Here is a 23,881-nt window from a genome sequence, read left to right on the forward strand (position 1 = left end):
GTATGCTTGCAGGATATCCACTAAAAATAAAGAAAAAAGATAGAGAGTAATCTTGGTAAGAAAGTTGTTGCCTGGGCTTCAAGCCAGCTACTGGAAACACTAACTACTACTCTGAATCTATCACGTTAAATCACCGGCAACTTGCATGGAAAGGATAATCACACGGCACAATACTAACATGATCACGCAACCACAATCTCGGTTATCAAATACGTCCACCAGTACTTTCTTTTTATTTTGATTGAATGAAGTTACGAAAGAAAAGGTTGTCAACTAATATACATATATTGCAAATTTATCATACAAAAAAAAAAAATACATAAATAAAATGCACCAACCATATTATAAAGCATAAGTCTGAAACTTAGAGGCGACTTCAATTTATTTATATTACATATATATATATATATATATATATATATATATATATATATATATATATATATATATATATAACTCTATGGCCTATGGAACCCGGAGGTTCAATGCCGCGTTCACAAAAGCTCTCCACTGACTTCTATCCTTAGCTAATTGCATCCAGTTTCTACTTTGTATTCCTATCTCTGCGAGATCCATCTTAATATTATCTTCCCATCTGCGCCTAGGTCTTCCTAATGGTCGTTTTCCTATGGGTCTTCCGGTCAAGACTTTGAAAGCGTTTCTACTTTCTTCCATTCTAGCTACATGACCTGCCCACCTAAGCCTCCTAGACTTGACGACCCTAATAATGTTGGGTAAACCATATAAACTATGTACTTCCTCGTTATGAAGTTTCCGCCATTCCCCATTCTCGTTCCTCTTGGGTCCGAATATTCTTCTCAGGATCCTGTTAAATACTTTCAGTCTATGTTCTTCCCTCAGAGTAAGCGACCATGTTTCGCAACCATACAGAACAACAGGCATGATTATCGTTTTATATATTTTAAGCTTCAAATTCTTCGACAGAATTCGCGACAACAAGAGATTTTGAACCGAATAGTAACACGAATTCCCTGCTTTTAGTCGACATTTAATTTCTTCGTGAATATGATTTTCCTCTGTTAATATGTATATATATATATATATATATATATATATATATATATATATATATATATATATATATACAAAAATCGGTATTGTAAGTTCAGTTGCATAAATTCTATTTCTTTACATTGTCACTAAAATTGAATGAAAGTATTATATTCGATTATGAAAGACATATTAATAGAACTAATGAGAAATGTTCCAGCAATATGGAATAAGAAATACAAACAGCATCATAATAGACAAGTTTTAAATAGAGAATGGAAGAAAATAGCAACTGAAATGGGAATTTCAGATAAGTTATTTATTTGAGAAGTATATGTACTGTAGCTTATTTGCGGTCACAGAGAGTATATAAGATAGTGGTAGTCACAGGGAGGGGGCTTTTGGGCTGAAGTCCGTAAATTGCAGAATTTTTAAAGAAAAAAAGAAACCACTGTTAATCATACGTATGCTTAAAGCTCCACGCCCCCCTTCAATTCTAAGATTAATAAAAGGGGTTTCTTCTAAATTCGTTATTGATATAAGAGATACCTGTGAAGACAGACACGTATTCATAGGAAGGAAACGTCGAATAATGGAATTGCAGTGCCGAAACTTCATTTGCTGAAGTTAATACCCCCTCCTCCTCGAAACCTGAAGACATACCTGATTTATTTATTTATTAAATTTTACTGGGAAACGATTTCTCGCCTGAGTGCTGAAAGAGGGCATTTTCTTCACAGAAAATTCAATAAAAAAATTAAAAGTCTGATTTAGAATATTGATAGAGATGAACAAGAGATGAAACTCAAATATTTTTGCGAAACAGGAGAAGAGGCTTTGGCATTTCTCATATCTCGTCTCGCGTCCACCTCTATTTAAAACTGTTTGGCACTTTCAGTTTCAAAATGTGGTTTTGCAGTGATTTTTTATGCACTGACGGAATAATTTTATATCCGTCACAGCAATGTTTCACCTTAAACTGAGAACTTAACAGCGAGGGTGCGACCTCTTCACTATGTGCGCCCTTCATTCATCGCGACCTAGACATCGAGGTAGCGACCGCGACATAAACCTCGACCTCGATCCGAGGTATCTTCGGCTCCTGATCACACAGCAGTTCTTCTCATTAGGTGACCATGCCACTGCAATCTTTTTTCTTGAATCTTCTTAATTACCTTTAAAACATTGATTGTTCCCCTTAATCTCACTTCTTACTCTGGCTCTTCTTATCCCATACATCCAGTGCAGCATTCTCATCTCGGTAACATTCACTCAAACCAATGGGATAAACAGCAAAAATGACGTTAGTACTCAACACCATTAAGAGATGTATCGATTTTTTTTTGTGTGTGTGTGTGTGAATTCTATAAAACATCCTCTCTCAAACTAACATGTAACAGCCCTATCTACATTGGATACAGATGCGGGGATATTAAGCTGACATTCTGAATCTTGTCATTTCCACAAAACTTAGAAAATTTTATATAGCATTTTAAGATAGCAAAATGGTTTGTTACCGGGTTTATCAAGACATTTTATGTTAATAATTGAAGTAATCGCTATCATTACGTTAGATAATTATGGAGGTATTTTGCATTTGTTTTTAGAAAAAACGCAGCTTAAACCCTTTATGGTCTCATATTTTGAACTCACCTGCCTGACCCTGAACATTGACTCCAATCCAGTCTTCTTCTGCAAACTCTAAACCAGACGGTGCGTACCAACCTCCAAAACATTAACTATGATATAGATTAGAGATTGAATTAGTCTCTGATAATGCTATCTACAGATTCATTGGATTAGATCTCGCGGATCTGAGTCTCGCTTTCAAACTTTCCTGAGTTTTCTTCTGTACTCTGACGGATTTTGTGCCAAAATGACATCTTTTCCTAATCACTTTCCTCCCTTTAAAAATGAAATAAAATAATCACAAACTTGCTCTCTACAGCAATATTAGACAAAACTATATAGAACGGCTAAAGGTGTCGTTACTTGAAAAAAAAATGAACCAATTTATGACTTCGTAGAACGAAATCGCACAGTACTAGGAATAAGTAAGTCCGAGCAATACAAACAAACTGACAAATATGTGCGCGCGCTTATCAGTGCCGATTGTGTGGCTGTCATCCCAATCTTCAGTTGTCTATACCATCAGAGTTACGTAAAAGATGACCTAATAGTTAAAAATGGAAGCAATATTTTCCTGTTCGTTCATTTTTTTTAAATAATTACTTTCTTTCGCATCCTAAAATCAAATATAAATTTGTATTTACAATTGTGTTAAAAATTGTCAGGAAATGTTTGTAAGTAATATTGACAATATAGTTATTTTTTTTTTTTTTTTTTTTTTTTTTTTTACAAAGCAAAATGTTAGAGAATGCCTATGGTACGAAAATCATTCCTTTTTGCAACTAACAAAGAACGAATGACGTTATATTAATTAAGATGCTTTTCTCTCGAAAGAGTTTTAAAAGAAATGCCCATAACTTTCTTTCAAATTTAACAAACTCACTAAATTTTAAATGACTTCGAGGAAAGCTGTTCTTTGAAAAAAAAAGTTTAAAATGTTATTTGAGGGTAGAGTTTCTTTCAGCAGCGAGGCTATATGAGAAGCTCCTCTTTAAGCGAGCACCTACAGCTTAACGTGGAATCCAAACCACATAAGGTTCCGACGAGATTCGAACCCGGACCTCCCACACCAAAGGTTCGTACGCTAACCACTTACTCACAAATGGAGCTCCTTTGGATAAAGAAGTTAATTATTGTAGTTGATTTCATTTTCTGGGAGGATCACAGTGGCTCAGTGATAGAGGGCTTACCTGGCGCGTGGGGTTCCTGGTTCGATCCCTGGCCTAATAAGTTTGTGGTGGACAACAGTGTCCCTGTGCTTTCTCAGGGTATTTTCGTTTCCTCCCTCATTCTAATTCCACCAATTCTTTCATCATCATGCGCTTCAATTAATCATCCACGTCTCTTAGTCTAAAGGGCAGAATTGTGGGACGTTAAACTGAAAGACTTCATTTTTAATTCCGTTTTTGAAAATGTTTCCAATAAATTAAAATGTGTTTTGAGAAAGAGACGTTTCTCGTAATAAGTACGCAAAAGTAACTTTTTAAAAATACTAAAATATTGAACAAAAAAATAATAGGTCCACTCTATACATATATGAGACCAAATCACGCGGAATCATAATAAGTTAATGTGATACAGGATTTTATTGTTTTAAAGTGGGATCCGAACCACTACTTACGTTTGTAGAAGAGTCAAGTACATTTCAAGTACATTTACCATGAATCGAACCTGAGATCACATGCCAGCCACCCGGCCAAAAACGAGCATTAAGACAGGTTCCACCCCACTTGCCTAGCTTAATTAGTGAGGATACTAAGACAGTAGTTTTTCCCCATTCTGTTCATTAATATCTAAAAAAGAAAGTTCTTCAACCTTGAAATAAATAGTAAAACTATAAATGTATTTAATGATATAATAAAATTAAAAGCTGTAAATATATTCAATAATATATCTACAATTCAAATACACACTACATTGCATTTAATGAGACTTCAAACGAAACTAAGTTAGCAGAGAACCAAGTTAGAGACAATTGCTAGGCAATTACATCGAACTGATTATCAAATGTTCCATAATTTATTTCTTAACAAGTTAAAAAAAACAAAAGGCATACCAGCTTTTCCAAACTTGTAAGCAAAATAAACTGATTAATCATCTCTGACCAAACTAAACTTTAGTTTAACAACTTTTTGACTTCTCTGAAGTAGTGTAGGAGAGTGGTAACTCATATATATATATATATATATATATATATATATATATATTCAGACATTCGTAGATCTTTCAGATAATCTTGTATGTTGAGTCAATAAATGCAACAAATATTTGTAGGTCATTTAGATACTCAACACATACACATAAGTTGTTGTTATAGGTACACAGTTTCCCATCACCTAAAATCTCACCTACAACCCGGAAAAAAATACACATGGCTACTATGTCATATGACCTAATGGGCACGAGGGTGAAGTCATCGTGACCTGCTGAAGCTCGTGACATCACAAAAGCAGCTATCATGCAAGTTTTCTTCAAAGCCTTCGACGTGAATGCCAGATTCAGCCACGAAGAGACTGCACCTCGTTTTCTGAGCAACGGTACTCTCAAATTCCAGTCCTCTCCAGCGCTTCGAGCAGATCGTGAAGTGCAACAAAAGGTCCTCAATAATGGCATTATTCTCACAATAGGCGAAAAAAAGAGGGATCAATAAGGACAAAAAGGAAGTTACATAATCAAGCACTGAAGGGAACAACATTTTTCTTCCCCTTACTAGTAAATAACGTAATTTAAACACCGAAATGTTTAAACGACTAGATAATGTCAAGAAAATAACGCATGTAAAAAAAAAATAAATGGTAAGGTGACTTCACATTACTCTGAGACCAAGAGATCGAAACCTGAAATGAAATAAAATTAAATCTGAGTTTTACGTCCCACGATTATGCCGGCTAGGCTAAAGGAGGCGGTGACGATGAGAAATGAATGAAATGGTAAAATGAAGAAAGTGTGAGGACACGGGAGAACCTCGAGGAAACGCACGCACACCCTTTGTGTTTGTCCACCACAAAGTTCACTTGGCGGGGCCAAGGTTTGAACCCGGGACCCCATGCACCAGAGGTGAGCGCTCTACCACTGAGCTACTGCGGCCCCCGGATCGAAACCTGAGATTCAACTATGTAAACCTCATATTGTAGCTTCTTTCGACTTTCTCAAGTTTTGGTTACTTCCTTAAATACAAGTCCATGCTCTTTCCAATGATTACAAATGTTTCTCTCGTAGGATACTTCAAACCCCGTGCTTCAAAAATCAACGCGTCATACTTATGCCTGAAATATTATGCAAAACTTGCAAATAGTTTTAAATCGTCCTATTTAGAAAATTATGGAAACTAGCGAAAACGATTTGGTTGTGTCTAAATATATAAATTTCAGAATTGCTCGGAATCTGTAAAAGAATCCTTTTTACTTTCAGGTGGCAAAAGGAGAGAAGAAAGTTTGGTGATCGCGAAAAACTCGAATTCGAGAGTTCAACAGATTTACACATTTTATGGCCCATACCCATAGACACCGAAACAGTATGTTTTTTCGACATCTGTCTGTCTGTTCGTCTCGATGTACAATCGCCTAGATATCATGCCGTTCAGCTTACCTCAACCAAATATTAAACTTACGGTTTTCATGTGATTTTTTTACGATGTATTTCGAACTTTCTTCTTGCTCTTAAAAGTAAGGATAATTTACTGAAATGTGAAAATACAAATATGTGCGATTTTCTCAAAAACGCCTGTAACGATTTTCGTTCAAAATAATTTTCTCAATAACTAGATATTGTAAGTCATTTCTCTGGGAAATATCAAGAAAGAGTAGTTTATTCTTGGGGTGAGTTTTCTTTTCAGACTACTTTCTCTAAAACTACTCAAGTGAGTTTGTTCATTTTTTTATACACAAATATTTCATAACTATTCCTATAATATTGCATAAACCACTTAGACCCGAAAATATCCACAAAGGATAGTTTACTTTTTATTAAATGCCACTCGTGCTATTTTGTTATTTTATAAACAAATGTTTCATTAAAAACCCAAATATACAGCATAACTAATTTCTTATGGGGAAATCTACAAGAGATAGTTTAGTTTTGGGAATGGGTTTTCTTTGGGTGAAATTTTCCGGAAATACCTTATAATTTTGTTCGTATTTTACTAGAACATGTTTCATTAATAACTCCAAGATTTATTTTAAAGAACTGGAGCAAGAAAGTTTAGTTTGGCGTCCCGTACCTTTTATTTGAAAAGAATTGTTAAGTCGGAAACTGATTTATTTTTAACGTTTATATTTACAAGATTGTGCCTTGTTAATAAATTTCTAAGATCATATGCAAATTAGCGCATAAAAAAATTGAATTAGCTTTGAAGCTTTCTAAAAACAACTGCTCTTAGTGTGCCTTATCTCAAATGTTATATACGTGTCACAAGTAATTTCATTCCCTAACTGCATAATTCTACAACTAAGGAAAACTAAGAAACTAAAATCAAAGCTAACATTTTTCGGCGGAAAATTATGCTGAGTTGTTCGTATGCATAACTTTGTTGTTCATTGTTGCAAGTTCGATTCTGCATACATATCTTTTATTGCCATTTACATTAAATTATTAATTTACCAAAAGTCCTTTCAAGAAGTGTGCAAATTGGACCACTCCCAGAAATTTGTACCCTCCCCACTGAGAACTTAAAATAACATAATTTCCTTGTACATCTTATTCTTAACTGTTAACGGAACATGGACAAATTATACTTAACTGGCAGTAACTCTCTACACGAAAGAATCCATATGTGAATCAATTCATTGCTCAAAGTTGTAAGTATACTAAATGTTAAAATTTTGTCAATACAAAAGAAAACTTACGTCTAAAGAGTGTTATTCATTTTAACCACTGAACCACTTTGTCCACTAGAGTAGCGTCCATTACGAGAATTGTATATTATGTCATACACGTATGAGCTAACGGTCTGTTGACAAAGTTTTAACATATGGTCCAGATAGTATGTTCATTACATTAAGTAGCCTATATAATGCATTTTATATCAGTAATTGAAAGGAATGCGTTCCTTTCTTTTCTGGAATAAATTACGAGCTCTCATAATTTGTTTAAAAAGAAACGTGAACATAAAACAAATGCATTCCTTTTTGCTCCTATTACAACTACTCAATGTATAAACATACGAGAATTGCTCTTATAATTGTGTTTGTTGAAAATTGTGCTAGTCAATATGTATTTTGTAAAGGATAAAATAGTCAAGTTGAGATCAAATATAATATAATTTTATGTATAGCTATCCACCTTTGAAAGTTCTTACAAATTGGTAAAACCACATTAAACAGAATCTATATTCTTTGTCCTATTAAATCTTGATTATAAGCCTAAATGTTTAAGCATCACACAATGTTGTGAGCAAAGTCTCTAAAAGGAGTTGAATGACCATTGTTTACTGAATATCATTCAAGGTTATTATTATTATTATTATTATTATTATTATTATTATTATTATTATTATTATTATTATTGTTGTTGATGTCTTAAATTATCTTTATTAGTTGATGCCAGCAGATTTCTGAATTCATCTCGAATGTAAGATCAATATTTTAAAAGAACCCAAAATCTTCAATATATGAATGTATATCAAAAATTAGGAGACCTATACTCTCTTTCCTTTAAATAAAAACAAAATCTTTACTTTTATGAGTTTACCAAGGCGGGATTTGGGGTTTCAGCGTTTACCTTGTATCTTCCAAATGTCTTGTCCTAACGAAATGACTCTTTTTACCACTAGGTAGTATTCAAAACCTTTTGCAGTTTCTTCTCGTGGTCAAGCAACCAATACGTATGCTTTATGTGGGCGTGGTCTCAAGTTCGATTACCGGTCGGAGCGTTCACTTCAGATACAAACATGAGTATTCGTTGCATCCCACTATAAACAGCATATCTCGTCTCGTACAGCCTCGGTGCTGAAAAGAAACTCAAACCTAGCCAAAGCCCCCTACAGTCAGGAGTGGGAAATGTTTCAGATCCTATTCTAAGTCAAGAATTATTTTTCTCAACAACTTACACCACAGAAACCAGCGCCCTATATCTCATGACATCTAATTAACAGTACTCTACGATGTCATTAGATATACCAGTAGTATATAGTTTCATATTTTAGGATATGCTTTCCCCTCCACTAAATATTCCTCTAGTAGTTTACGAACTGACAGATCTACGTAATAGGCTGCAGTACTGACTTATTAGATATAGTACTCGAAAGTAATTTACATTCACTGACAGGACAAATAAAGCAGATTACTCCACACTTTCTTATTCTAAAGCCCAGCGGCCTCAAGCTCAAATTTTATAAAAGTTGACAGAACTTAATTTGGGAGTCAGGACATCTCGTTGATCGGATTTTCAGTTCAATTTTATTTTCGCTAATAATTTTGACCGACTTATTATTATCACCGTTATTATATATTTTTCTTCACTTTTTGTTGTCCAAATTTTATTTATCTTTAAACTGTCTTCTCTATTCATAATGCTATCCTTTTGTTTCCATTGCTTCCCTTAACAACCTTTTACATCAAGGAGTCAGTTATTAAATTATAAACACATCCTTGAAAATTGTGGCATACGCAGATTCTTATTTACCAAAGACTCACAAGATAACCCCTTGATCACTAAATACATCTCAATACCAAGATATTCTTTGGAAAGTCAGCATCCAAAAATATAAACTCCTACAAAGTAAGTACACCACGTGATGGAGTTTGGTGTGTATGACGTGATATTTTCTAAATTACTCTCTTGACAGGAAGTGGTGGAGTGGAGATTGAATGTATTTTTGGGACGCTTAATTGATCACATAAGCTTCTGGCTATCTATTACCGTTTTTGCTCAATAGTGATCAACGTTAAAACTGAGAATGGTTAATTTCTACAACTTTCGTTCTGCATACCACCTTTACCAACTAACTTCATTCCTAGCTTGTTGCCTACTACATTTTGGGCAAAATTCATTCTGATTCACCAAATCGTTCGAGATTTTCATCACCCGGGCGGAAAGACGGACACACGGACAGAGTTAATATATGAAGGAGGTTTGGTAGACCAATCTTTTAATAACTGAAGAAGTGCACTGAACATTTACTTTACAACGACTCGGATTCAATCAGGGCCGAATTAAAGTGGGGCTTACGGGCGCTGTAGCCCCGGGCTTCCAGGTGGACAGGGGACCTTAGTCTGATCAAAATTTCAACTGGCTATTTAAAGAGAGTCATAAAGAGACACTCATCATCATAAAATAAAATATGACCAAAAATATGAAACATATTCCCTTCACTTTCCTACTGTACTTTAGCAGAAAAGTATTAGGCGAAATCAGCAGGGGCCACATATTTTTTTCCAGGCCCGGGCCTCCAGAGGGTTAATCCGGTCCTGGTCACTCATTTGCTTTCTTTCTTTACACAGAGAGCAGAGAAAGAGCGAGTGAGGGAAAGGGAGAAAGAGAGAGAGAGAGAGAGACAGAGACAGAGGAGATAACTGCCCTGGCTATATATTGCGAAAAACAATTTAAAAATGTACTTTCTTTCAAGTTATCGTGTAGAGTAAGGAGCGTACTAACACTACTATCTTGTAATGTAATCCGAAATAAACAAAGTAATGGAAAGTAGTACACGCACTTAGCAAAGTTACTATTACATATGCCACACACACAAATATTAACAGATTTTCGTTGTGAAGATAACCCAACACAAGTTAGTGCCATTCGCCTCCTCGCGACACACCCGCATCGCCACTTGCACAAATTAGCCTTGAGATATTAATAGTACTAACCACGGGCAATGCAATTTCCATTTTCTGAAGGACGAAAGACACTAAGCACTCATCATGCTGCCAATCAGCAGGTCACTTACCACCACAGTCTTTACGTAACTTCTGAACGAAGCAAAGTAAATTGTAACTAAAGCAGTCAGTCATGATTTAATTGAATTGCATTCACTGCTCTTAGCTGTCATTGCCAACACGTGACAGGATGTGTCGATCGAGTTACAAGATTCCAAATGGTCACTTGAAATACTACAGTTACAGCGAAAAAAGATACGAGAAGAACATTCTGCATCAAGATATTTTTCTACAACTCTATAAGGAGTTATACACATACACATACACAAACACACACACAATAAAACTACCGGCTGCAAAATATCAATTTCACCAGCTTTTTTAATAATAAAAATAAAAATCTAAGACGTGATTCTCATGGATTGGATCAGGGCTGTCAGGAAACATTTTCTCAAATTATCAAAGGTGTTTCCTATCTTAGCTGTGAGCGTTCACTCTAGTAATCATTTGAACGTCCTTTTAAGCTGGGGCGTAATTTGTAGAGGACAGGGAGCAACTGTCCCCCACCTTGAGTTTGAATACCACATGCTGTTTCAAAACTATTACCATAATATACTGTACTAATAAAAAAAATGTGAATATCTTGTATTGGTGGACAAGCTTGCTCCTTCCCCTGGAAATACCATAATCGGGAATAAAAAAAATACACTATAAACAAGGTGACTCATTACGATAATGTTAAATACAATCTATTGTATAGAACTGAATTTTCAGATATCAAAATGTACACTTCATAACACAAAAGCTAGTTTGTGGGCAGAGAACATTTTTAGAATAGTAGGCAATGAATATTATCTTTCATCATTATTATTAAGCATCTAAAAATTGCAGTCCGAAGTAGAGACCGTAATTCTATTACCATCACAAGCTTGAATTGCTAGATATAAAAACACGAAATATGGTAAATCCAACTCTACTTAGTAGTACACATAGTATGGTTATGTTATTGATTTGTGCGAATTTAACATGGACCACACAGAGGAAAGGAGAAGAACTTTGGTTTGTCCGCATGCATTAAGGAACTTAGCTGGGTGATAGTTTTCCTTCTCACAAAAATAGCGGTAGCCAGGTTATTAATTACCACGTCAAAGAAGTGCATGAACGCATATACGCTTATGTTTTCATATATATGTATGTATCGAATAACCCTTGCGCCAGGTAGTTATTGCAACTGAAAATACAGTCTGGTGCCTATATAGCTTTTCTGAAGTTAGAACATCCAACTTTTACCTGCCAAACAAAGATTATTAAGATAAAAATCTATTTAAACCGAGACATGGTAGCAGTGACGACGACAACAACAACAACAGCAATGATAATAATAATAATAATAATAATAATAATAATAAATTATTATTATTATTATTATTATTATTATTATTATTATTATTATTATTATTATTATCGCTTCTCGGCCTTTAGCCCCGTGGTTGCTCATTTCTTTTAAGATCTTTTCCTTTTTTCTGGCCAATTACCATCAATGAGCAACTGTCCCTTCCTCCACGAGGTGGAACTGGAAACACCGTGAGCAGTAAGTCGAGGTGCATTAGTATCTTGCAGCAGGGCTCTATGGTGGCTAAGCAGGGACCTTTCCATCTTCTCTGTTCCTAAGCTTCACAATAATAGGTTGGGTCGTGAGGTCTTCAGTGATTTTAGATCCTCTGGCAGGTCGAGAAGCTGATTTTTTTTTTAACTTGTGAACAGATTCTTCTTTGGCCGTTTGGAGTCTTTTGTACGTCTGTGTGCGCGTTCGTTGTTTTTATTTTTTTCTCTTTTCATTTTTTTAGTGTTATTATGTTTATATTAAATGGCACCTCTAGCAGATGATTGTCCACAATGTAATCAATGTATATATGGAAAGCAGAAAACTGTTAAATGTAATACTAACTAACTAACTAACTCTATGGCCTATGGAACCCGCAGGTTCAGTACCGCGTTCACAAAAGCTCTCCACTGACTTCTATCCTTAGCTAATTGCATCCAGTTTCTACTTTGTATTCCTATCTCTGCGAGATCCATCTTAATATTATCCTCCCATCTGCGCCTAGGTCTTCCTAATGGTCGTTTTTCTATGGGTCTTCCAGTCAAGCCTTTGAAAGCGTTTCTACTTTCTTCCATTCTAGCTACATGACCTGCCCACCTAAGCCTCCTAGACTTGACGACCCTAACAATGTTGGGTAAACCGTATAAACTATGTAGTTCCTCGTTATGAAGTTTCCGCCATTCCCCATTCTCGAAATGTAATACTTGTCAGAGAAAATGTCACTCAGCTTGCTTTGAACAAATTAGTAAAAAGGAACATATCCAATTAAGTGAATTTAAATGTAGTGCTTGTGTTCAAAAAGATAATTTTCTTGTTTGTGGTAGTTCAACTAGTGCTAGGCAACTACGTGTCTCTGAAAATGAAAAGAGACAAGATGACCAGTTATCTTGTTGTAAGGGTTCTTCTATGGACTTTGAAATGATATCAAAATTACTTGAATTTAGTGTAAACAAGATCAAGAGCGAACTTTTACATGAACTATTTGAACTTAAAAATGAAATTGTAAGTCTGAGGAAAGAAAACTTTGTTGAGAAGTTTGTTAATTGGAGAACAAGTCTACACCCGTAAGATCTCAACTTCTAACCAGGACTTTGAACAAGACTTTACACCGACTCCAAACATCAATGATCAAAATAATTTCCCACATTTAACGGATAATAGTGAAACTGGAAAAGATGAGCAAATATCCTCTAAATCCACACCTTCACTCTGGTCTCAAGTAATATCCAAAAATAATAATCAAGCTCTGAGAGCTAACAATTTGCCGATTTCAGATTCTCGGAGAGAACCAAGGAAACTCACCGTTGGCTGTGGCTCAGGTAATTCAAACCTGGTATCTAAATCAAGAAGGAAAGCACTGTTTGTAACAAGACTTAACCCGTTAGTTACTAGTGAAGAAGTTGAAGGAATTGTTAAGGAACTCAATGGGAAAGAAGTGGTTTGTACCAGATTGAAGACTAAACATAATTCTTATTCTTCCTTTCATATAGAGGTGAATGAATTAGACTTTTCCCGAATTAATAATCCTAAAGTGTGGCCTACAGGTGTTCTCATAGGTCCTTTCTATGGTAGATTGCGGAATTATGGCGAAGTTACTAATCATAATTCTCCTACTAAGCATGATGAACCTAAACCTTAAAATTTGGTATCAAAAATGTCCGTGGACTTAGAACTAAAAGTAGTGATTTTTTTCTCTTCAATTTCTGATTGTGAATATGATATAATTGCAGTAACAGAAACATGGTTATCCGATATTCATAGAGACTACGATTATTTCCCAGATATCTATATATGTTTTAGAGCCGACAGACTATATAGTGAAGAGTAATGTCAAAGAGGTGGTGGATCTTTCATAGCAATAAAGAAAAACTTTATGGTGAATCGCAGGCCTGATCTTGAACTTATAAGTGAATGTGTGTGGATTGAATTAAAATGTAATACTGGAAAGAATCTTTTAATATCGTGTGTTTATTTTCAACCAACTTTTTCCCCTGTGAATTTTGAAAATTATTTGAACCATATTTCTAGTAGGTTAAATCCTTTGAAAAATGATATATTGATTCTTGGAGATTTCAATATATCCAAAGTTGATTGGTTAAATAATGAACAGCTTCCAGGAATACATTATTACTCCAAATTGAAGTTTCAGCAATTGTCTGTTTTTTTTTGGAAAATACTAACCTGTGTGTTGAACCTTCAGTTTCTGGTCTTGATCTTGTTATCACAAATGCTTCTTCTATGTCAAGAAAAACCAATCAGTGCATGGTCTATCCTGACATTTTTCATTATCCGATTGAAATCATTGTGTTTTTACCTAAAGGTTGTAAAATAAATAAGTTTTCTGAACGTTTTCAATTTGTTAGAGGTGATTATTATGCATTATATCAACAACTGGCCAATATAGATTGGTATAATATCTTGTTAAAACCAGATATAAATGAAGCTGTTGTCGATTTTGAAAAAGCAATTGTATTAGCTATGGAAACAAATATTCCGAAATCTAGGCCAAGAATATCTAAATATCCGTGTTGGTACTCCAAAAAATCTGTTTCTTTATTAAAATCAAAGAATTTAGCTCATAAAAAGTATAAAAATACATTAAAACACGAAGACTATTTATTATTTGATAACTGCCGCAAGGCTTTTAAGACTCAGTTAAAATATGACAAACGTATTCACTATACTAAAATGGAAAATCAATTAAAAAGTAATCCTGAGAAATTTTGGAGATATGTATCTAAGGGTAATAACAAGACTGCAACTGGAATAGTAGTAAATGATTCTCTGGTTACCGACTGCGAGTCGTTGGCAAATCTGTTTGCAGAGTACTTCGCATCAGTCTACCAGACATTTTCAAATATTAGCAATACAAATAATTATTTAACATCATCAGAAACTTTTTGTGAAACGAAAATACATCCTATTACAACTAGAAATGTAAGAGATGCTATTAAATCCTTAAAGACTAAATCTGCGTCAGGTATAGATGGAATACCTGTTTTTATAATAAAAGGTGTAGCTGAGGTAATCTCACCAGTGTTAGCATCTTTGTTTAATTGGAGTTTAAATGAAAACATTTATCCTGAAGCCTGGAAAATTGTAGCCGTAACACCAATACCTAAGACTAAAGGTGACAAAATTAACGATTATAGACCAATATCTATAATGAATGTTATTCCTAAAATTTTTGAAAAAATAATGTACAACTACTTGTATAATTCTGTATGTGATCAGTTGGATGTAAATCAACATGGGTTTATAAATGGTAAATCAGTTACTACAAATTTGGCATGTTTTGTACATAGTTTGTTTTCTGTTATTCGATCGGGTGGTCAGACAGATGTTATTTATTTTGATTTTGCCAAAGCTTTTGACAAATTACCTCATCACTTATTGATAAGTAAGTTGTATAAGTACAAATTATCGAATCAAATAATAAAGCGGCTAGATTCATACTTAAACAATAGGAAATTCAAAGTAAGGTATAATGGCTATATGTCTTCTATTCATAATATAACATCTGGTGTGCCTCAAGGCTCTAATCTTGGTCCGTTGCTGTTTTTGTTGTATGTAAATGATCTACCTGAGAAGATAAATTGTAGATATTTGATGTATGCCGATGACATAAAAATTTTTAAAGAAATTAAAACCTTTCAAGATCAAGTATCCTTACAAGATAATATTGAATTAGTGGTCAAGTGGTCTGAAACCAATTTTTTGCCTTTGAATTTTACCAAAACTAAAGGCATAATTTTCTCAAGGAAAACTGATCTTTTGTATAATTACACAGTCGGTAAACAGAGAATCGATTTTGGAGCCTATGTCAAGGATTTAGGAATAATTTTGGATAACAAGTTATTATTCAATAAGCACTTACAGGTAATAACTTCTGAGGCTAGGAAGAACTTAGCTATGTTAAAATGTCTATGCCGTATAGGGATGCATTCGAGTCGAGTCGAGTCGAGATTTAAGCCTGTCTCGACTCGTCTCGAGAAAATGTTGTCTCGACTCGTGTCTCGACTCGAAAATATGTTTCTGTCTCGACTCGTGTCTCGACTCGAAAATATGTTTCTGTCTCGACTCGTGTCTCGACTCGACAGTCTCTGTCTCGACTCGACTCGAATTCGAGTCGAGACGTCTCGAAATTCGAGTCGAGACAAAATGTACGAGTTAAAATATACGCACACATCAGCCAGACCATCATGACTACCTACCTAATTGTCAGTATGTCGACTTTTGGCATGGATAAAAACGGCGACACGTCTTGGCATACACGCAATGATACTTGATAGGTCGCTGGAAAGAGCTGGCACCACATGTGCTCACTCAGTCACTTAATTCCCGTAAATTCCGGGAAGGGGGGCGATGTGTTCTGACGTCACGTTCAATCACATCCCACAAGGGACATCACTCAAATGTCCGGCTCCAATTTCAATGAAACTTTTTTTGCTGATAGAAGGCATGTATGCATCATTACTTGTGATGACAAATTTTTGCCATGGTGCATGTTTTCTATTTTTTTAATAACTTTTAAGAGTTGTGATGTGGTTATTAGAGATTACCACAGAAGTCCCTTACTACCCTTTGTAAACGGAGCGTTAATGAAGAAAAGTGAAGAAAAACCATGTGGATACATATAAGTCCTGGGGGAAGTCGTATGGTAGATATGACCTTGATGGCAGCCATCTTGAAATCCGCCATTTTGAATTAAGGTTAAGTTTTCAAAATGGGAATAGGGTAATATGATACATAATTTCGGGCTAGAATTTAATTAGAAAAATAATGGTGAGGTTAGTTTTAAGATACACCCATTTGGGGGAAAGTTACCGGCATATTAATTGCTTTTACTTACTGTGTGCGTAAGACCCTTCTTACTTTCGTCTCAAGACCTGTAAATCGATCGCAACGGCAGAGCCCGGTTTCGCACTAGTGTTTAGAAATCTTTAAACTCACTTGAGGCAATATTTGTGGATTATTGTATTGTATTTTGCCTTTAATTAAATTTGAACCCACTTCTTGATCTTGTGTAAAGTATCACTAAAAGAGAATTTCTGTTTTTATGAAGAACGTAATCATAGCAATTATAAAAGGTGAGTAAGGTGCGTATGTATTTATAAGAAAGTTTATTTTACGAGTCTTTTGTGGTTCCGCCAACCTATTCTTTAGTTGTTGTTTTTTTCAAAATACTCATATCTCATAAATAAAAGAGCTATTATAAAATCTCTTACCACTATTCTTTAATACTTATAGAATTTTATTTATTGTAAAAGCACTGGCGAGATATTTCTTATCGCCCACTAAAATTATGGTGGAGCTCCTTCGTGGCTAACGGTTAGCATACTTGCCTTTGGCGTGGGAAACCTGGGCTTGATTCCCGGTGGGAATTCATGAGGTTCGGATTCCACGTTAATCAGTAGGTCCACGTCTCACATAGCCTCGCTGCTGAACGGGACGTTAAAATCAGAATCAATTCAACTCAAAATTAGGGTTTTGACTTTATTATGATGTCATTAGTTTAAACGAACAACTGCCCAGTAATTATAAACATTGACTACATTATAAAATTGTAATTTGTGACGACTAGAATATCAGAAATTAAAGATTATTCTTTGGGTTTTGGAACATTTTGAAAAACGTGAAAAACTGGTACTGCACCGATACAACACACCTTTTGGATTTGTCATTGTGTAAAGTGATACAAACTAAAGAAGAATTACAACTTTATGAAATTGTATTAGGACTTATTATTTAGAAATAAACACCAAATAAGTGTAATAGTTCATATCCGTATCAAATACCAAGTTTATGATGAATCAACTACACAAAGTAGGATCCAAAAACGCTAATTGCAATTTGTTCCATCCTTCAGTCGAACCAGGAACTGAAACATAAAGAGTGACATTTTCTTTTTAAAGATACTTTGTCCAGCTAAGTATTGTGAAGGTTTATGTCAGTAGAAGGAATTGCATTCCATTATACAAGCGCAATTTCACAACTTTATGTACACATTACTAAATATCGAACACCCTTGTCCATATGATTAGCGTACGCGTCTTTGGTGCGGGAGACCTAGGTTCGATTTCCGATGGGAACTCCTGTGGTTCTGAACCCACGTTAATTTGTAAGTTCACGTCTCATATAGCCTTGATGCTGAAAGGGACACTAAACTCTAATCTAATACTAAATACAAATATTTAAAGAAAAATGATGACGCACCAAGATGACGTGAATTTGGCTATCAAATCCATTTTGTGTTTTCAGTTATTTTCTAGTAGTATTTTTTCTAGGCATCCTTTCAAAAGACAGTGATGCAAATTTCGTAACTGCGAATTCCTGTTAGAAGCCATGAAATTATCCGATTAGATACAAAATTTCCCGTCCACTAAAATAGATACCGTAAATTTACAATATCTAACAATAAATAATTTTGAAAGATATCGCTTTCGAGGGAAAAAATGAAGTGAAATCTTTGAGTTTTACGTCCCACGGTTATGCCGGTTAGGCTAAAGGAGAGGGGTGATGATGAGAAATTAGTGAAATCGTGGAATGAAGAAAGTGGGAGGAACGGAAGAACCCCGAGGAAACCCACGCACACGGTGTTTGTCCACCACAAAGTTCACTTTGTACGAGCTGGGATCGAACCAGGGTCCCCAAGCACCAGAGGTGAACGATCTACCACTGAGCCACCGCGGCCCCGCTTTAGAGGGGCCATGACGTATAGTTGAACTCATTCTCGTAGTATGAAAGGCATTATTTATAATTATGCATGATAGGATCACAAACAAAATTTAAAAATATTATGTGCACTTTCTTTTAACAAACATTATATTGTCTTTTATGGTGTGGAAGGGAATGTTTTGTTCAAAAAAAAAAGTCCTTAACACGATTCTTGTTGCTACACACTGCATGTTTCTAGCCACAGAAAAGATGCAGCGATAGGTAGGCTATTTTTCAATTGCTTTACATTAGCTTGATGTTTCAAGTCTTTTGTGTGTTTCTGAAGTTTACTTTTACCACAAAAGAGCTCAATATTAACATGTCTTACATAGCTTTGGTTCGATTCTCAACACGGACTGCAACTACCCGTTAAATTGTGCATCCGAAAGGCACTCTTTGTTAAACCTCGCTTATCACCGCTCATCTTAATAATATATATAACTTCACCTCGAAGCAAATGTTGCATTTCTCTCTTTCATCCTAACACAAAACAAAACTAACCACAGCTGTGACACGAAGGAGCTATTTCAAAAAGAAACAAGCTGTGCTTCATAGAGATGTGTACCAAATGATAGAACTATAAAGTATTGTTTTTTTTTCCTGTTTATTGATATCAGTTGATGTTCTTAATTTGTTTACTCATTAGTTTAGAAAGAGTATATATGGAATTTGGACATATGTTGTACGTATTCTCCTGAGAAATTGATGAGACCAGAAAAATTATAAGGACAGATGGAATAGGTTTAAGCGCATCTATGTGACTTTATCAAATATTTATTCTCCATAATGGTACCATGCGGAAAACTTGGTATAGGCCTATTTTTATCTTTGCCTCCCTCTGTTAGCTGTTTTGTATCATATATATCGGATGGTTTTGATATTTCTTCTGATCATTAAAACAACAATGGTACCTGTGTGCGTGCAGAAATGCAAAAGTACAAGGTAACTTCCTATTTGTTTTGGAAAGAAGAAACCCATTTCACGTGTGCGAGAGAAATTGAGCACAGCGAGATCGGGTGTTTACTCACGGTCAGTTCGCAGCAGGAGTCCATGGTAAAAATTTGGCTATCTCGAAAACACTCGCAAAACCTTACAAATACAAAAGACTGCGCTTCAAAGAAAGTTTAGGCACATATGTTTCAATTTTCTTTTAGCATCGTTCTTCAGCGAAAGAGTCGGTTCATTGTATTCGAAAAAGAGAAGGGAGAAAGGGTGAATTTATATTTTATGTGGGGGGTAACGTTGTAAGTAGTATAAACAATACATACCGCTTCCGACTCTGTACGCATACACTAGCCGCGGAGTTCACACACACACACAGAATCAGAGTCCTCACACACCAAGGGTGAGGGCTGTGCCACTGAGTCACAGCGGCCACGGGGCTAGGTCGAGTCCCCTTTACGTTCATAGTTTCTTAGTACATAAATGTTACGATTATGAAATAGATTTTCCTTAATGAGCTGCATAAAAACAAAAGCTTTCGAAATGCATTAAACAATTAGCTCGATTTGAGTGTGAACTTAAAGTTATATCAGAGTGTAAATACGGATACGCACCAAAGCTCGAAAACTTAATACACTATTTCTCCTATATAGTCAGCATGTATCAAACAATCATTCAGCTTTCATTTGAGAGGATGGAAATCGAAGGCCCCTGAACAACTATGTTACTAATGTGCGGAATGTATTTATCTTACAGTGAACTGCTTTGATGCCAAGTGGCCTAACTCCAAAATTGAAATTTCCCAGGAGTGAAAGTTGAAGTTCAATATCTCATGAACAATCCATATTTCTTTTATGTTGGGAACCAAAACCATAACTACTGTATGTAGTTCATTGTTTTATAACTTAGTGTTTACAAAAATCCTTTAAAAAAACCTATTCATAGAAGTGGATGGTACTTATCTGTACTAGTTATTGGCATCCAAGCAGTCCATTTATTGTAATACTAGCTTAATATACCCATTCTTCGCGTGGGGGCTGTATTTGGAAGTCAACACCTGTGGAAGTATCACCATTCATTTCAGTGACCGCGAAAACTAAGGATTTGACACTAGTATCAATCAATATGGGCTATTTATACATGTCTCGGTATTCCTCACCCGCTGACACCCGGCCCGCATACAGTAGTAGCTGAATTTGCAAGTCATCGCTGATGGAAGTGTCACCATTGATCTCAGCGACCGTGAAAACTATGGATTTGACACTAATGTCGATCAATTTGGCTTACTTTTACTACATGTCTCGCTAAACGCCCCCCTGAGACCCCCTGGTTCCAATTTTGACAAAAACGCTTCGCCTTAGACTGGGACCTGGACCAAGGTATCCGTGACCAAAATTTGGTAACTCTCGGTCAACTTGTCTGGTCCCCAGGTCGGTCCCAGTAAACGTCCCCCCCCCGAGACCCCCCTGGTTCGAAATTAAAAAAAAACGCTTCGTCTTGATCTGGGGCCTGGACCAAGGTACCCGTGACCAAATTTTGGGAACTCTCGGTCCACTCGTCTGGTCCCCAGGTCGCACAGACAGACAAACACACAAACAAACTCTTTATTTTATTTATATTAGTCAAGATATACTATGTAAAATAGTCTCGTATCATAATATGTGATGTACAACAAATGTTACATTATATATTATCCGTAGCTCGTGATATGCTGCAACATATTAAAGCCTCAGAATAGTTGGGCAAGCGAATAATCCAGAAGTTACGTAACCCTATTGCGTTCATGGGAACGAAAACACAATAATTATAACTATGCTAAATTACTATAGACTACCAACTGCTCATTCAGAGAATTTATGAAGTTCACTCTATCGCAATAGTTTTATACAAACTAGATTTAGACTACGGATAATAGTTTTATACAAACTAGATAATCAATTATTATTATTATTATATTTACAGTACAACCAAATACAACGACATTAACTATTAGTTCTAATTAACTGAATTGAGCTGAAAATTAAATCTTGATCTTTAAAGATTAACTATTAATTTTATGCGTTCTGTACCTTTCTAAAGGAATAAAAGCTGGAATTGGTTTCAAGGCTGTTTCTGAGTGAATACTTTCTTCAAAATAATATTAAAAATTATAGAAAGATTTTCGAGACATTCGAGTCGAGTCGAGATTTTTAAGAGCCGTCTCGACTCGACTCGTGTCTCGACTCGAAAATTCGAGTCGAGAAATACGTTTGTCTCGACTCGTCTCGAATTTTACAAAGTGTGTCTCGACTCGAATCTCGACTCGAATTCGAGTCGAGTCGAGTCGAGATTCGAGACATGTCTCGACTCGAGCGCATCCCTAATGCCGTAATTTTTCGAGTGTCAACACCTGTAAGACTTTGTACATTTGCAATGTGCGATCCCATCTGGAGTACTGCACTGTTATTTGCAATTGTGAAACGAAGTATTTTGTGAATGCTATGGAATCTGTTCAAAACAATTTTTTGGCTTGGTTACGATGGAAGTTTAAAAACTTCGAAGATATGAGTCTGTCTTGCATACCTAAAGAGCTTTATTTGTTACCTCTAACTGATAGGCGGTGTATTTTTTATTTAAGTTTTTTTCATAATATTCTTCAAGGTGTCTTTTCTATTGATGGTCTCTGGTCCATAAGAATTCCATATCGCAATGTTAGAAATTTTGTACCCTTTGTTTCGAATGTTCCTACCCCGAAGAGTTCAATTTATAAAACTATAGATACAGCCAATAAGTACTACAATGCTATAGATATCTTTCAAAGTAATTTTATTAAAATTCGTTCACAATTAATTAAAATTCTAAGAGGACAAATATTTTTTTTTTAACTTGTAAGGTGCCATTTGAAATTTTTAATTTTTTTTTTAATTTTGAAAATTTAATTTTTTTAGGTTGTTTTCTTGTTCTCTCTTTTAACTTTCTTTCTCTTTTCCTATCATCTTTTTTCTTTTATCTTTGCTTTTTTTTGGATACTACACTTCTTTTTATTATTATTATCTCGGTTATGAGATTCACATGTCATATGCTTATTTTGTATTCTTTGGTAAATTTATCTTATTTTTATTTCTGTCTTTGTATGAGTGTACTATAATTAAGGTGTCAATTGATTTGAAAATCATGCTTATATTATTTTATGATTTTCATGTATGTTCATTTGTAACTTTGACTATATGTATGTTCCTTTTAATATGTTATATACTTTTTTTCCTACTGTATACTCATATCAATGTTATTTTAGTCTCATGACAGGGTGTACTTGTTTGAGATGTACTTAAGATGATATTTCTGCTTATTTGTTTTCTCATTATGCTTTTCATTGTATTTCTATCTGTAATACCCATTGCATTTTTTTTTTTTTTTGCATGTTTCATTTTTGTTGTTTAAATGTAAGCGCCCTATATTTGTATAATCCTTCTTGGGGGCACTTTGTGGCTGTAGCTGTTTGTCCCTAATAAACATTTAAACATTATTATTAATTATTATTATTTCCAAACTTGGAACTGACGAAAAACTACTGCTTCCAAGAAGAAAAGTTCAACGTAGAGCACGGGTTCCTAACAATATTATTTCAGTCATTCTAGATCAGATACTGCTTTCTTGTAATTAAAATAGCTAATTTCTTCACGGTGTGGTTAAACTAAAGAGAAAACCAGAATATGCTGCCACGAAGCCCGGAAGCCCTTAAGCTGATCAGTCGAAAGATTTTAAATTTAAGGCGGTCAGCGCATCGCGAATCATTTAGCGTTGTTGCGGTTTTCTTGACTTTTCATTCAAGAGAATCCCAAATTGTTCTCACGATATATAGTGAACTCCACGCTGTGAACACCATCTCGTCTTTGGCATTAAGGGTAAGGACAAGCAATTACATGGGTGAGCCAAATAATATTTTATATAATTATATATATATATATATATATATATATATATATATATATATTCGTTTAGACCATAATTAAAATAGATAAGGGAAAAGTAAAACGTAAAACAACACGAGCACACCGAAACAAATAGAAAACGATAGACAAAAGTCAGCATATATTACAAGGTAAAAAGACTACTCAATCGACCCATATACACATAATGAGAATGTTAGTTAAAACAATGACAGGTTAATCATCTTCGCCGGGGC

General features: G+C 35.1%; 1 protein-coding gene across 2 annotated transcripts in view; it reads right to left on the bottom strand.

Annotated features, from left to right (window-relative positions):
- The window catches only part of LOC145688365 (delta(24)-sterol reductase-like), a 142,630-nt gene that overhangs the window by 62,299 nt on the left and 56,450 nt on the right, over positions 1-23,881 (bottom strand). The window contains exon 2 of one of the 2 annotated variants that reach the window (XM_081762513.1): positions 2,665-2,916. The exons of the other annotated variant lie outside the window; for it this stretch is intronic. Coding sequence (XP_081618639.1) covers positions 2,665-2,682 — 18 coding nt within the window. The 5' untranslated portion in view covers positions 2,683-2,916. The remainder of the gene's footprint in view (positions 1-2,664; positions 2,917-23,881) is intronic. 2 annotated transcript variants of the gene reach the window in all.

This window comes from Thermobia domestica, chromosome 6 (genome assembly GCF_964235325.1).
Source record: "Thermobia domestica chromosome 6, izTheDome1.hap1.1, whole genome shotgun sequence".
Taxonomy (NCBI): domain Eukaryota; kingdom Metazoa; phylum Arthropoda; class Insecta; order Zygentoma; family Lepismatidae; genus Thermobia; species Thermobia domestica.